Source organism: Candoia aspera, chromosome 7 (assembly GCF_035149785.1).
Source record: "Candoia aspera isolate rCanAsp1 chromosome 7, rCanAsp1.hap2, whole genome shotgun sequence".
Taxonomy (NCBI): Eukaryota; Metazoa; Chordata; class Lepidosauria; order Squamata; family Boidae; genus Candoia; species Candoia aspera.
This window is the reverse complement of record NC_086159.1, coordinates 28,256,484-28,269,154: the sequence shown is the minus strand read 5'-3', so window position 1 is coordinate 28,269,154 and position 12,671 is coordinate 28,256,484. Positions and strand designations below refer to the sequence as shown.

The following is a 12,671-nucleotide window of genomic DNA, read 5'->3' as shown; positions in this document are numbered from 1 at the left end:
AGATTATTGGCACATGTAGTAGAAAGCTACCACTTGGTCAGTGATGATAGATGTGCAGGAATAGGTTTAAGGTATGGATATCCCAGTTACGACCTGTGAACATTTCCAATACTGTAGTCACAGAGAGTGCAGTCTGGCTTCCCATCCCCTCACCTTCTGAATAGTTGCTGCTATGTGGTATGTTACAGCCACATGAAACATTCTTTCTTTCTTGGAAAAAAACACACCCTGCCTGAAGATCTAAGGCCGATTCATAGCCTGCCAAAGTTTCACAGATGACCCTAAAGTCATTTGTGCATTGGTTAATATTTTTATTCACATCAAGCATCATGATCTGAACTCATCCTACTTCTGCAGTTGCTGGAAAACTCTGTCTGCCATATTGTTCACTGACTCTACAATAGCTTGCCCTAATCGTGCTTTGGAGGCAACTTGTGTTAGCAAATGGAACGGAGCAAATACTTTAAAAAAGAAAACAGAATTGCATTCTGTGATAGCCTGATGTTCTGTCCAAACTTCATTACCACAGCCCCTAATTGGTGGAGTCCTCTGCTTCTTGAGCCCTCCAGTGGGGTAAAAAGGAAAAAGAAAACACCAGATTTACTATTTTTTTAATGTCACCTGGACCAGAAGGGAAAAGCAGCACAACTGTTGGTAATTTCACTTGGTGAAAGAAAAAAAAGGTACATATACCACTGTTCTACTCTTCTGTCAGAAGAGATAAACCACATTTATAGAGATTATAGAGATAGACCGCATTTACATATCATTCAAAAGAGACAATAAACAAGCTAAGAAGGAAACAAAAAGGCCAGAATATATCCGCTCCAACAGCCAACACCCAAGATAAGCAGGGATTAATACCAGACAAACAGTCAAGCAGAAAACATTATTCTAATCAAGGAACCACCAAGAAGAAAACCACACCCCCACCAACACTGGCAGGGCAAGCTGAATGTACACAGGGAGCAAACCCCACTAGCACTGATGATGTTACCTAGTCAGGTAATGAAACATCTGCAAACAAAGAACCAAGCTCAGAGAGCACCAAGGACTCCACAGTTCAACCCTAACCTACATATATTCTCTTCTATTGGCTTAATACCTAAAACTAAGATCTCCACTGTATAGTTACTTATTATTGTTTGTGTATATTAAAAAGAAAAAAAACAAAAACAAAATAAACAACAAGAAAAAGTTAAAAAAATTTAAAAGACTACAGTATTTGGTTTCTAACTTCCCCCTTTTTGTGCCTCTACCAATCTGTGGTATTCATAAGCATTTAGGCCCCCTTAGAAGCCAGACTGTGTTTACATTTGCCATGCTGAGCAATATATTGCATATATGGGAACCATTCTTGCTTGAATTTGTTTAAACTTTTGCTGTGAATATATGTTAATTTTGCCATTGCTACATATTCTCCAGGTTTAAGTTCCCAATCAGATAATCAGATATCAACAGAATTATATCTTTTTTCCAGCATTGCACAAAATTCATTCTCACTGCTGTAAACATGTATCTCGGTAACTTATGATATTTCTGGATTATACCTACTTTAAAAAATTGTGATTTCATTTCAAATTTAATTGCCAAAATTTTCTGCATTGTACTATGTATAACTTTCTACTATTTTTGAGGGTTTTTTGCATTTCCACCATATGTGGTAAAATGTTCCTTCTGTTTCATGGCATTTCCAAAATTTATTACTGAATTATTTATCTGTCTTGGAGATTATTGATGGAGTTGTGTACCATTTATAAAACATTTTATACCAATTTTATTTTATATTGTAGCTTGGAGTAAATTTTATGGATTTGGTCTGTAAATCTTCCCATTGTTGTGTTGACCCTTTCTTTAAAATGTTGCATCCATTTTATCATATAGTTTTTTATTTATTCTGTCTCTGTGTCATTTTTAAGTAGGAGTTTATATATGTGCCCTAACAGATGGTATTGGCTTTGTATAAGCATTTCAAATTATTTTTTCTTAATATCCCTCCTTCATTCTTAAAATCAGATTTTCTCCCTCCCTCAATTTGAAAGTACATCAACTGTGGTATATTCCACTCTTCACTGAATGATTCTTGCTGTGTCTTTAATCTGTTCATTGAATCTGAGCTGATCTTGGTGATTTCTTGATGATCTTGAACCTACAAAGAACAGATCATAGTTGCAAATGGAAAGCAAGTAAATTCACAAGGGATTGGAAAGTTTACAAAAATTGAGGATGGAGATCTGTTGTTGAAAAGAACAATATTAGAGTCCAGACCTTTCAGAATGGATTCCCCAGAGAGTTGTGAATCCTCTGATAAGAGAAAAACAGCTGAGCTTGTAAAGCTAGCAAAGCAACATAAAGGGAGAAATTGTGTTGAATCTTGGCATAGAAAACTAGGCATTCAGAACATAAATCAAATCAGGTAGATACATATCAGGAAGATATGGCCATAAAGAAGCAAGATGCAAACAAAAATGTAAAGAGGAATGGGACATGGGTAGATTCTTTTTAGCTCTTCCGTCTTCAGTAAGTCCATTTTGCCAAATGAAAATCTGCATGCAACCTAGAGAGCTTTGTTGTAGCCTGCAATACCGGATGGCTTACTGCCTTCTTCTTCATATTAAAGTAAATTTAGATAAAACTGGGATAGTCAGGAACGTGGTTTACCAGGATGGTCCTTGTGGCATATCTATCTCACATGCCCAGTTTGAAGCTGAGCCCACAGCCAGGAGGTGGGCAAGGGTATCACTTGGTGGATAACAGACAGCGCAGCCAAAAGTAGACTGACCCTTTCTAAGATTTGTCTTTCATAAGGTTGGCAATCCTTTGATGCACAGGAAATAGCCCAGTGCCTTACCCTTAACCACTACATCAAACTGGCTTAGGTATATTTTAGAAATCCCCAAACCCTGGGTTTATCCCTTCCCTCCTGCTTTTTAAAAGATCTCCATGCCTGACATGGAGATCTTAAAATATATTCGTGTTTGATAAATTTTGTATTGGCTTAATAAAAATCCCTAATATTTCCCTAGTAAGGATTTTAGATTTGCCCTTTTTATCACACTTTTCTAGCCATGAACATACTTTAAAATGCTTGCATGGCACTTTGAGGGCTTTTTCGGAGAAGCGGCTCATTGTTTTAAATAAAAACAATTATTGAAGATTATTGTACTAGTATGTAACTTGAAATAAGTAAGTGCTAATTTTTCTTGGACGATTACTCCATGGAGGGCTGCATATAGTTGCATGTTCTGCACTTCTGGAATATTCATGATGTATTTATGGCTACATAAGTAACAAGCTGGCACTTGGAAGTTCTGATAAATTTTCAGCAGCTGGTTAAGCGTACCTTCCAAAGCAGGCTTCTGATAACTTTTTTTTTTTTGGTTCCTTTGAGTCAGCATTGGCTCCTGGTGATTGCCTGGACAAGTTCCTGCTGTTTTCTTAGCAAAGTTTTTTGGATGTGGTTTCCCACTGCCTGCTTCCTAGGGCTGAGAGAGGGGGACTGGCCCAGGGTCACCCAGCTGGCTTTGTGCCTAAGGCGGGACTAGAACTCACAGATTCCCAGTTTCTAGCCTGATGCCTCAACTACTACACCAAACTGACTCTCTATTTCTGCTAACTCCAAATAATATATTTAATTAAACTCTGTATTGGTGAGGGTACTACAGTACAGTTAGACAAAACTGAGAGAAGCTTATCTCCTTTTTTCCCAAGGTCAAAGATTTTGTGTGTGTGCATCTGCTCTGTGGAATAACCCCCACTTCCATGATACACCAGGCTTCAAATTTCAGCCATCCTTTAAAAACATATATTTTATGCTGGCTTTCCTCAACCAGTAACTTTTCCTAAAATATGTTTTGTTTTGAAATAGATTGCTTTTATTCTGGTTTATTATCCTGTTTTATTGTATCTTTTTTATAGTTATAAAATAAGAACAAACATACAAATACTTCTACTAAATAATAAAGACCCCAAAATATACTTCTTTGACTTTTTTGTATGTACACAGCTTTTATAGCTTTAATCCCTCAGCCAGGTGAGATCCAGATATATAAAGATGCTCGGTTTGAGGAAAACCTGAACTACAAAGGCAAAAATTCAAAAGACACGTCACCAGAAGACCAGAATCCAGTTGCATTTATTTTGTTGCCTTATTAATCAAGAAAGGTGAACAGGACAGGAGGAAGGCTGGTTAAGCAAGTGAGATGCCTTTGAAATTCAGATCTCCTTCTGTGCAGATAAATTCAATGATTTCCAAACCATTCTCATTGGGAAACTTGAACTGATGGTTGCCAGGCAGTGTAACAGTCACTTCTTTTTTGTCGTGTGTGAAGATCACCTGAAAAAGAAAGAAAAAACACAGTGGAATGAGATATACAGTAAAGAGGAGTTCAGCAGAAGAGACAGCATCCCTTTCATTATGCCAATATTATCTCTAATGAACCATAAGGGTTTTTTTTTAATTCTGCCTTTATTATTTTTATAAATAATTTAAGGTGGAGAACATCCCTAAAAAATTGCCAAGGTAGATCTGACTACATGGCTGGTAATTTCATAGAGCTTCTGGGCCTTTAATTGTGTGATGAATAAGCTTTCTATAAAACAGGGTTGGAGAATATATAGCCTTCCAAATGCAATAGAATCCAGTTCCCATCAGTCTCACCCAACACAGTCAGTGATCAAGAATGCTGGGAAGGCCACAAGTTCTCAATTTCCTCTATTATTTACAACAGACTTCCACAACCTGAGATCTTCAGATATGATGGACCTCCATCATCTCCAACAAACTCTTCATCATTCAGTCTTGAACTAGAAAGAGTTAGGAACTCCCCACTGTCAAGTGGGACAAGTAAGTAGATAAACTGCTCCCAAGAGCTACCCATCACAAAACCTTTGAAGGCAGCAGTTGGGACTATTAGAGGAGTAATTTGAGGGACTATTAGAAGTCTGTTAGAGGAATAATGTCTAAATCAGTCTTCAGGCATGTTCAAATAGAATGCTGATAATCCACCGGCTGGGGAGAAAGGGAATTATTATCAAAAATATCTGGAGTAAATGTTGGGGAAAGCTGCTTCATATGTTGCGATAGCTTCTCATACAGTTCTTAATGGCTCTAATAGAAGACCTTCCAAAGGTGAAAAGAAGGTTCACCACCACTTTGGAAAAGAAGCAAGGGTATTGGGATTCCAGATACAAAACTGTTTGCCTAGTTGAACACTAGGGAACTGTCTGTTCCTGCACAAGGTGTATCTAGCTCTAAGCCAGTGTTCTCAACCTTGGCAACTTTAAGATGTGTGGACTTCAACTCCTAGAATTTCTCAGCCAGCGTGTTCGCTGGAGAATTCTGGGAGCTTAAGTCCGCACATCTTAAAGTTGCCAAGGTTGAAAAACACTGCTCTAAGTTTACCACAAGCATATCCAATGCATGCACACACACGCACACACTCTCTCTCTCTGTGCACTTTTAAGTCTCACCTCAGCACTGCTGCCCTCTTGGAAAGGGAAGTTGGTCTCCCTGAGTTCTTTCCCCCATTGCCCTTTGTTCTTGGAATTGCACACGATGGTTCTTACATCTCCATGAATATCAAAACGTGCATTGAGGTGTATTAGAAGATGATCTTGGGTTTTGCCCAGATTTATTGCAAAACTGTGATGGATGAAAAAAAATATTATAAGATCCTTTTGTATGAAGAATAACAGAAATAGATTGGTTTATGGCTTTTATATCACTCTCTTCCAAAATCACCAAACAAAAGTATTTCCAGGGCAATTTATTACAGAGTAGAATAAATTAATCCCTGCAGGATTTAATACAATGTCCTGTGTTTAAGCCTAGACCTTTATGAATTTATCAGCTTAGTTCAGCAAGCAGTAGTCTAATGGGTTATGTAAAAAATAGTGACAGTATGTACTTCAGGCCTTACATGAAGTGTTTGCATGGCACCCTCACTTACTCATACTTTATTAACCCAATTTTTTGGCTCTCACAAGGCACTGAAGTATAAACTAAACTGTCAGGCTGGGTTCACACAACAGAGAAGGCTGAAGTGAGGTTGGCTAGTTTGCTGAATGCTCTACAAATGCAGCCATTGAGAATTATTGTGGCAGCTTTCCCTTCCCCTCCTTCACATTGTAATCTGAAGCAAGTTCTGGTCCTGAATAGGCATTCTCACTCACTCGTACAAATATTTCCCATTGCACACTTTTGTAATCTGGATAAAGAGAAATAAATGAAGAAAAGAATAAACACACACGTTACAGTACTTCCATGTTCTGTTCCAAATCTAAGAGTTAGTTCTGGAGCAGACCATCTCAGGAAATATCTAACTCAGTTCACCATAGTGTGGATCCTAGTATGTTTCCTTTGTTCTAGTAAGCTTTGACATTGTTTTGGAAGTTCACACAATCAGATTTGACAGAAGAATTTTTCATGTTTCCTCCACTCAAGATTGTGTTGGTTTGAAATGTCATATTTCTTAAAGAGATTTTAAACTCCGAGAGGAATTCTGCATTCTGAACTAAACACAAGAGAGGTGTATGAGCAGAGAATCTATGAATTTATCTCATAATATGAGGATTTATCTCACGCAAAGATAATGAATAGAGTGGGAAAATTTCTAGGATTTAAAAAAATATTTTTTAAGTACTTGAAAAAATCCTCTATATAAAGAAACAATGTAGGGAGCTGCCAGTGGGCTCATCTCTTGCAACGCACAAAATCAGAGAAAGATCTACATCTCAAACTTGGGATGGGACAGTCCAGTTACTGATATATACATAATTGCAAGAAAAACAACTTGGGAAGAAGTGTTCCGCTTTTTCTCGGGACCTGTTCCCATTTCTACCTAATCACAGCACAAACACAGCTGGCTGCATCTTTTCCCTGCCCTGTCCCCATGATATCCCCATGAACTTTTCCCCAGTCCATGAGTGGGACAGGCTTAAGTCATGCTTGTCTATACTCTTCTTTGGATAGCTCCAGTTGCACTGGCCTTGTCATCCCTTACTTTGGAGGGAAGTTAGGTGACTACTAATTTGAAACAGGGGCAGGATGGGGATCAGCAATGGAAAATTCCATGCTGGTAGTTTTATGCCAACTTCAGGATGGGTGGGAGCACTGTAACACGGTAATGGGGAAAAGGCATTGCTGCCATTTCCAAGCTTCTCCCACCCCGATCTACAGCCTGGCAGCTGCCTCTTCTTGCCCTTAAGGCAAACTGAAGCAGTCACACAATAACTTCCCTGCTCAAGCATCTTTTCAAAGAGCAGTTTCCTTGGTTTTAATTAGTATCATCTGTCTCTTTCAGGGATCTTCCCTGCCTTTGGGGCTCAAGTGGGAGGTGTATGAGCCAAGGAACGGGAATGATTTTATTCCCAGTGAGGGAAGAGTCAGGGCATGTTGATCCTCCGAATAGTCTGTCTCCAGTGACAAAATCCAGATTCCCTCAAGAAACCCCTTTGTAACAACCACAGATGCTCTAGTATACCTCCTCCCTGATTGATGCTTCCTAGAAGTATGCTACTATTCCCTTAACCAAGCCTAGGAGTGATGGGAGCTTAAAATCAGCACATCTGGAAGTCACCAGGTTGGGTAAGTCCATTGTGTAGATAGAATATCATCATTTTCATTATATCCTGTAACTTTTTCCTTTGAAAGTGTATCTTTGTGCAATGTGGATTCTGCAATTATCAGACTGTACTGCTATAATATGTACTTGTTCAGCATATTTAGTGCTATCTCTTTTGCAAGATGCTCCACTGTTCTATGTCTTTACTTGGAGTGGTTTCTAAAATATTCTCCTGCCCAGACCTGCTACTCCACTACAGACCATCACCCATTTTTGCCTTCATGTTAAGCCAAGCATTAAGGACTGATCACAAATTACAAAGTGGATCAAGGAAAGTTGTCTCCAGTTCCTATCCTGTCATTGGTGAGAACTGGAAGAGCATAGCACAGACTTTGAAAACCTTTTAGAGGCATATGTAGTCAAATATCCTATTCTGCAAAAAAGGATAGCCAAATGCCAGGGTTTGAAAAAAAAATCAAGGTAGTTTTTCTCAACTTGATGTCTTTATGCAGCTCCCAGAATTCCTAGCCAGAATGACATTTGAATATGCTGGCTTGAGCTTTTGGGCTGTGATCTAATACATCTGGAGAACACTTGGTTGAGGAATGCTACAGTATGACCCTACAAGTGGACAAATGTGTGTTTCTAATATACTCAAAATGGAAACCACAGTTAGAAAGAGCATACGTGTAGTTTTCAAATAATCTTGCTCATTGTTCCTAAAAGAACACCAGAGTTTACAGTGGACAGAGAAGAGATATCTTCCAAGAGGAGACAGAAGGAACGAAGACAGACTGGGGCTAAGGCCCAACAGCTGGTTTTATTTAGTCTCTTGGCAGGAGCAGCACAGAGAAGCTGTGTGGGAAGGCCATTAAACATGTTCAGATATGACTCATTGGAAAATGTTACAGTAGGTGGCATTAACCCTTTTCTAGCAAGTATTCTGCTCCTTTAAGAATAAGAGGAGGGAAGAAGAAAGGCAATAGGATTCTTCTGTTTTGTTTAGTGCGGACTATACATAGCTCTTCTTCCCACTCTCACACGCCTAGGGTCGTATTTCACAGAAGAGTATATCAGTGTAGAGAGTCAGGGAGATGATCTTGATAGAAGTATGCAAGAACCATTACATAAACGAAGAGGGCTGAAATACTATTTAAGTCCTGGGAAGCAAGATAGTATTCAGAAGTGACTCAGGCAATCTCTTCCCTGATTCACTGGGATACAAGGAGGAGGGGAGTTGAGCACAGTCAGGCTTGCAAGATTCTGGTATCCTATCCTATCTCAATAAAGTACAGTTCTAGTTTTTGTCTGGAGTTGACTTTCTGGTCTGCCCTACCTGATGGGGCTGGCAATGAAAAAGGTACAAAGGAATCTCTGTATGTTACTTAACAACAGTTCCCAGGGGTTTGGGAGGATGCCATGATGGTGTAATTCAGCTTTTAACAATCTGGTATCTTCCAGTTGTGTTGGATATCAACTCTTACTGGGCATCTGGCTATCACCTGGTGAGGAAAGCTGGTTAGAGCTATATGAACCAATATAAGGTTATTCTATACATGATTCTAAGTATGTTCCAAATCACCTTACTAGTGAGACCAACTTACCTTTTAGCTCCTGGTAGAACATCACCTTTCACAGCCACACGCTGGCCAGGTGCAATATGCAGGTTAGTACAAACAATTCCCTAGAAAATAAATTCAGAAAGCATTTATTTAGATGCTCATGTAGCTCCCTTTGTAGAAAAAGTAAGTTGGAATCCAAATCCATTATGAACAACTGCTGTTGGGTTATTTGAAGCCAACAGCTTGCTGCATTGATAGGGTATATAATTTATTATACTGGGTGGGAGGGAAATATGGTCATGCAGCACTTCCGGTCCTTTAATTTAAAAACAGATGAATATTTAAAGTAATATACTAAAAAGTGAACAATCAAAACCCTTTAAAGTCTAATGCTTTTATTATGGCAAGGATTTGGCAAGAAAGATTCCATCCTTCCCTAAACTGAAGACCTCTAAATGTATAGGAATCCAAGTCCCATAATCCTCAGTCAACAGGGCCAGGTTATAGGGAAGTCATTTTTAGCATGAAGAATTTGAAGTTGCTACCATGTTAAATACATTCTGTAGGGAGAGCTGTTTGGATTATTTTTTAAAAATCAAATGTACAGATTTATAAAAAATACCATTAGATTTTACCCAGCGTCACCAGTTCAGAGAACCATCCCAGAAGTGATGGATTGCAATACCATCACCTCAGCCAACAATGGTGGGATCTAATCTGTAACATCTCTAGAGGGACACTGGGTTGGGAAAAGGTATTCTGGGCAAATAAACTGGTACGAAGTTATTCCGATTAGCAGAAATAAAGTCTGTCCGTGCATTGTCCCCATAATGCATCTTGATATCTGTTTTGTTCCCCAAATTATGATACTGTCACATAGCAAAGTGGCCTGCTAATCAAATACAAATTTATATTTGTACTTCTCTGCTAACCCAAATAACTTTGTACCAGTTTTATTTGCCCAGAACAGCAATAAGATTGTAACAGAATGAGGTTTCTGCATAAATCAGAAGGGATAACATCCCCTTCATGTATCTTTTTAGATGGAGGGATTTATAATCTGTGCTGCAATTTACATAAGAATCCAGGAAATTAGTTATTCCATATTAGCATGGCATATTAAGATGTTATCTTTTAAGTAGGCGGCTCTGCTGGGAATGAAAAGATAACCATATAATTAGATTTGTTGCTATTGACAGATAAAACAGAAATCATCATCCCTTCCTTTATGTATGCTAAACATAAGGGTGGCTATACCTTGGACCAAATGCTCTATCATTTGTCATTGTGCAGTTCTAGCCACTGCATTAAGACTACCATGAAACAGCAGAAAGAACGTCAGCTGACATTTCTATCCTGCTCTCTCTGAGCTGGCATTCTTTTGCCCCCAGACCATGATTACCGCAGCCTCATCCTGCTGTCTTCTATCCTGTGAAATGCAACAGAACTGAGAGGAGAGAGGCAGGAACCAGGCTGAGTCATGACGATGCCAGCCGCCCTTTCTCTTGCTGCACAGAGTTTAGTTTCACTACCGGAAAGGCTGTGAGAGTAGCAGAGAACTGCTTCAAACCCCACAGCCATCTCCTGCAAGGAAGGGCAGCCCCTGCCCATCTGTGCAAGGGATCTTGGTGAGATAGCTGGGCAGAAGTTTCTCTTACCTCACCATCTGATAGTTAACTTCTCCACACTAATTCACACCTGGAAGCTGCAAAGTCTTGGGAGTAAAAGATTGCAACAAGAATGAGAAAAGTTTCCTTCTGGAAGGAAGGCTAAGGTCAGACTCCTTTCCTATTGAGCCTGAATGCCTGATATGACTTTGCTCAGGAAAACCATTCACAGTCCCTGTTTGCTATTCAGAGAAATTGATTTTTAAAAAAAAGCCTTCGGGGTGTTTTAGAAATTAAAATTGGCAATGCATGTTTTATGAAGAGATAAGAGAAACGCTAGTTGTATCTTTTTCTGATACTTATGCTTTTTATAAGGCTCCCAAAACAGAACTCAAGCAAGCGATATTCTTTCTTGCCACTGACTGAAAGAAATGGGAAAATATGCATGTGTTTAATTTTTTTTTCTGTTATAATAGTTACGTTCCCCATAAAAGAGAAAATGGTAGATTATGAGGAAAAGGCCTAATAGGGCAATACCCCTGCAAGTGTATGCCAGTCTGAGCCACACCCAATTGCCCCCACACTTTGAACATTCCTGTTATTCCCCCCAACTGATGTCTTCAGTTCCTTCAAATGGTGGATTTAAAATCATGCTGGACTTCAAACAAGTGGCAAAAAATGGGATTACAGGGTCTGCGAAATGGAGGCTTCCATCAGCAGCTTTTTTCAACAGCTGCTGCATGATTGGGAGAAAGCTGGTAGGATGAGAACTGGGAGAAAATGTTGTTAGGCTGAAGCAAATCTAAGCCAACCCCCCCTTCCCAGATGCACTTCCATTAACTTTTTCCAAACAAATGAGCTACAATAATCTCATAGCTATTTGGTCCTTCACAAACCCTCTGCTAGATTGCAGCCTGTTAAGAGACCGCACACTCTATTTAACATTTTTTTTTGCCAACGTCACCTTTCACTGTGGAAATACAGTAACAGCTTTTAAGAGAAATCAGTCATCCAGCTCAAAATCAAGGTCCCCTCTCCCATGAAGATCCAGCCTTCTTGCTCTTACGTGGTGGTGTCTAACCGCTAAGAAGGCAAGATACCTTAATCTGATTTGAATGTCTGGCTCCAGTGACAGCCAGCACCCTTAAGCATCAATAGCTACATCACCGCCCCATAAACTCACAGGCATGCTTCTGTCCCTTGCTCCTGCAGCTCACAGAGAAGATCCTGCACAGAGATGCGGGGAACTAAGATGCCACTCCCTTGCTTTAAATACTCTGCAACTGAGGAATTACAAGCTCCACCAACCAATAGAAAGGCAGCTGTGAAGGCTGGAAGGATTATCAAGGCAGTTGTTTGTGGGGGATGTGGCGTAGTTTTTTCATTATGCATTGAGGCCAATGGAAAATACTTTTACAATGAGAGGGCTTCATTGCCCAAGATCTCCCCTCCCCCATCTTGATTTAAATTGAGCAGTTGGCAGGCACTTCTAGGCCTCTTTATTGAAAAAGCCTGTACAGATCAGAGCCAAAGGATTCAGAGATATTTGAATAAATAGCCTTATTTAAAAAAAAAAAGATGTGGGGGAAGCCTAAACCAGAATTGCTGAATTAACCTATTGTTAAGGCATGATTCTAATATCTAACTCAAGATATCATACTCTTGTCCAACAACTAGTGATGGGCATTAAAACACATCCAATATTAGACTGTCCTCTTGTCTGACTGTTCTTCCAAACAGAGATTTTATCTTAATGTTTTACTGTTGTATCTCCAGTGTTAGGCATAAATATAGTTGATTTTGATCTCAGGAAGGATTGGATGTGTTTTTCTTTAATTGGAATGATTTTATTTTTATTTTGTGGATCCTTCAGGTTATATTTCCCAAGAAAGGAGAACATAACCATCAGCAGCTAATACAACTGAGGCTGAAATCTT

At 39.3% G+C, this 12,671-nt stretch overlaps 1 protein-coding gene across 1 annotated transcript; it reads right to left on the bottom strand.

Moving 5' to 3' along the window:
* Window positions 1-4,119: 4,119 nt before the first annotated feature.
* Window positions 4,120-12,062, bottom strand: LGALS1 (galectin 1). The gene is made up of 4 exons (XM_063308420.1): window positions 11,918-12,062; window positions 9,170-9,249; window positions 5,473-5,644; window positions 4,120-4,336 (listed from the first exon to the last, which is right to left on the bottom strand). Exons 1-4 carry the CDS (start codon window positions 11,921-11,923, stop codon window positions 4,190-4,192), a joined length of 405 nt encoding a protein of 134 aa, XP_063164490.1. The 5' UTR covers window positions 11,924-12,062; the 3' UTR covers window positions 4,120-4,189.
* Window positions 12,063-12,671: the final 609 nt, after the last annotated feature.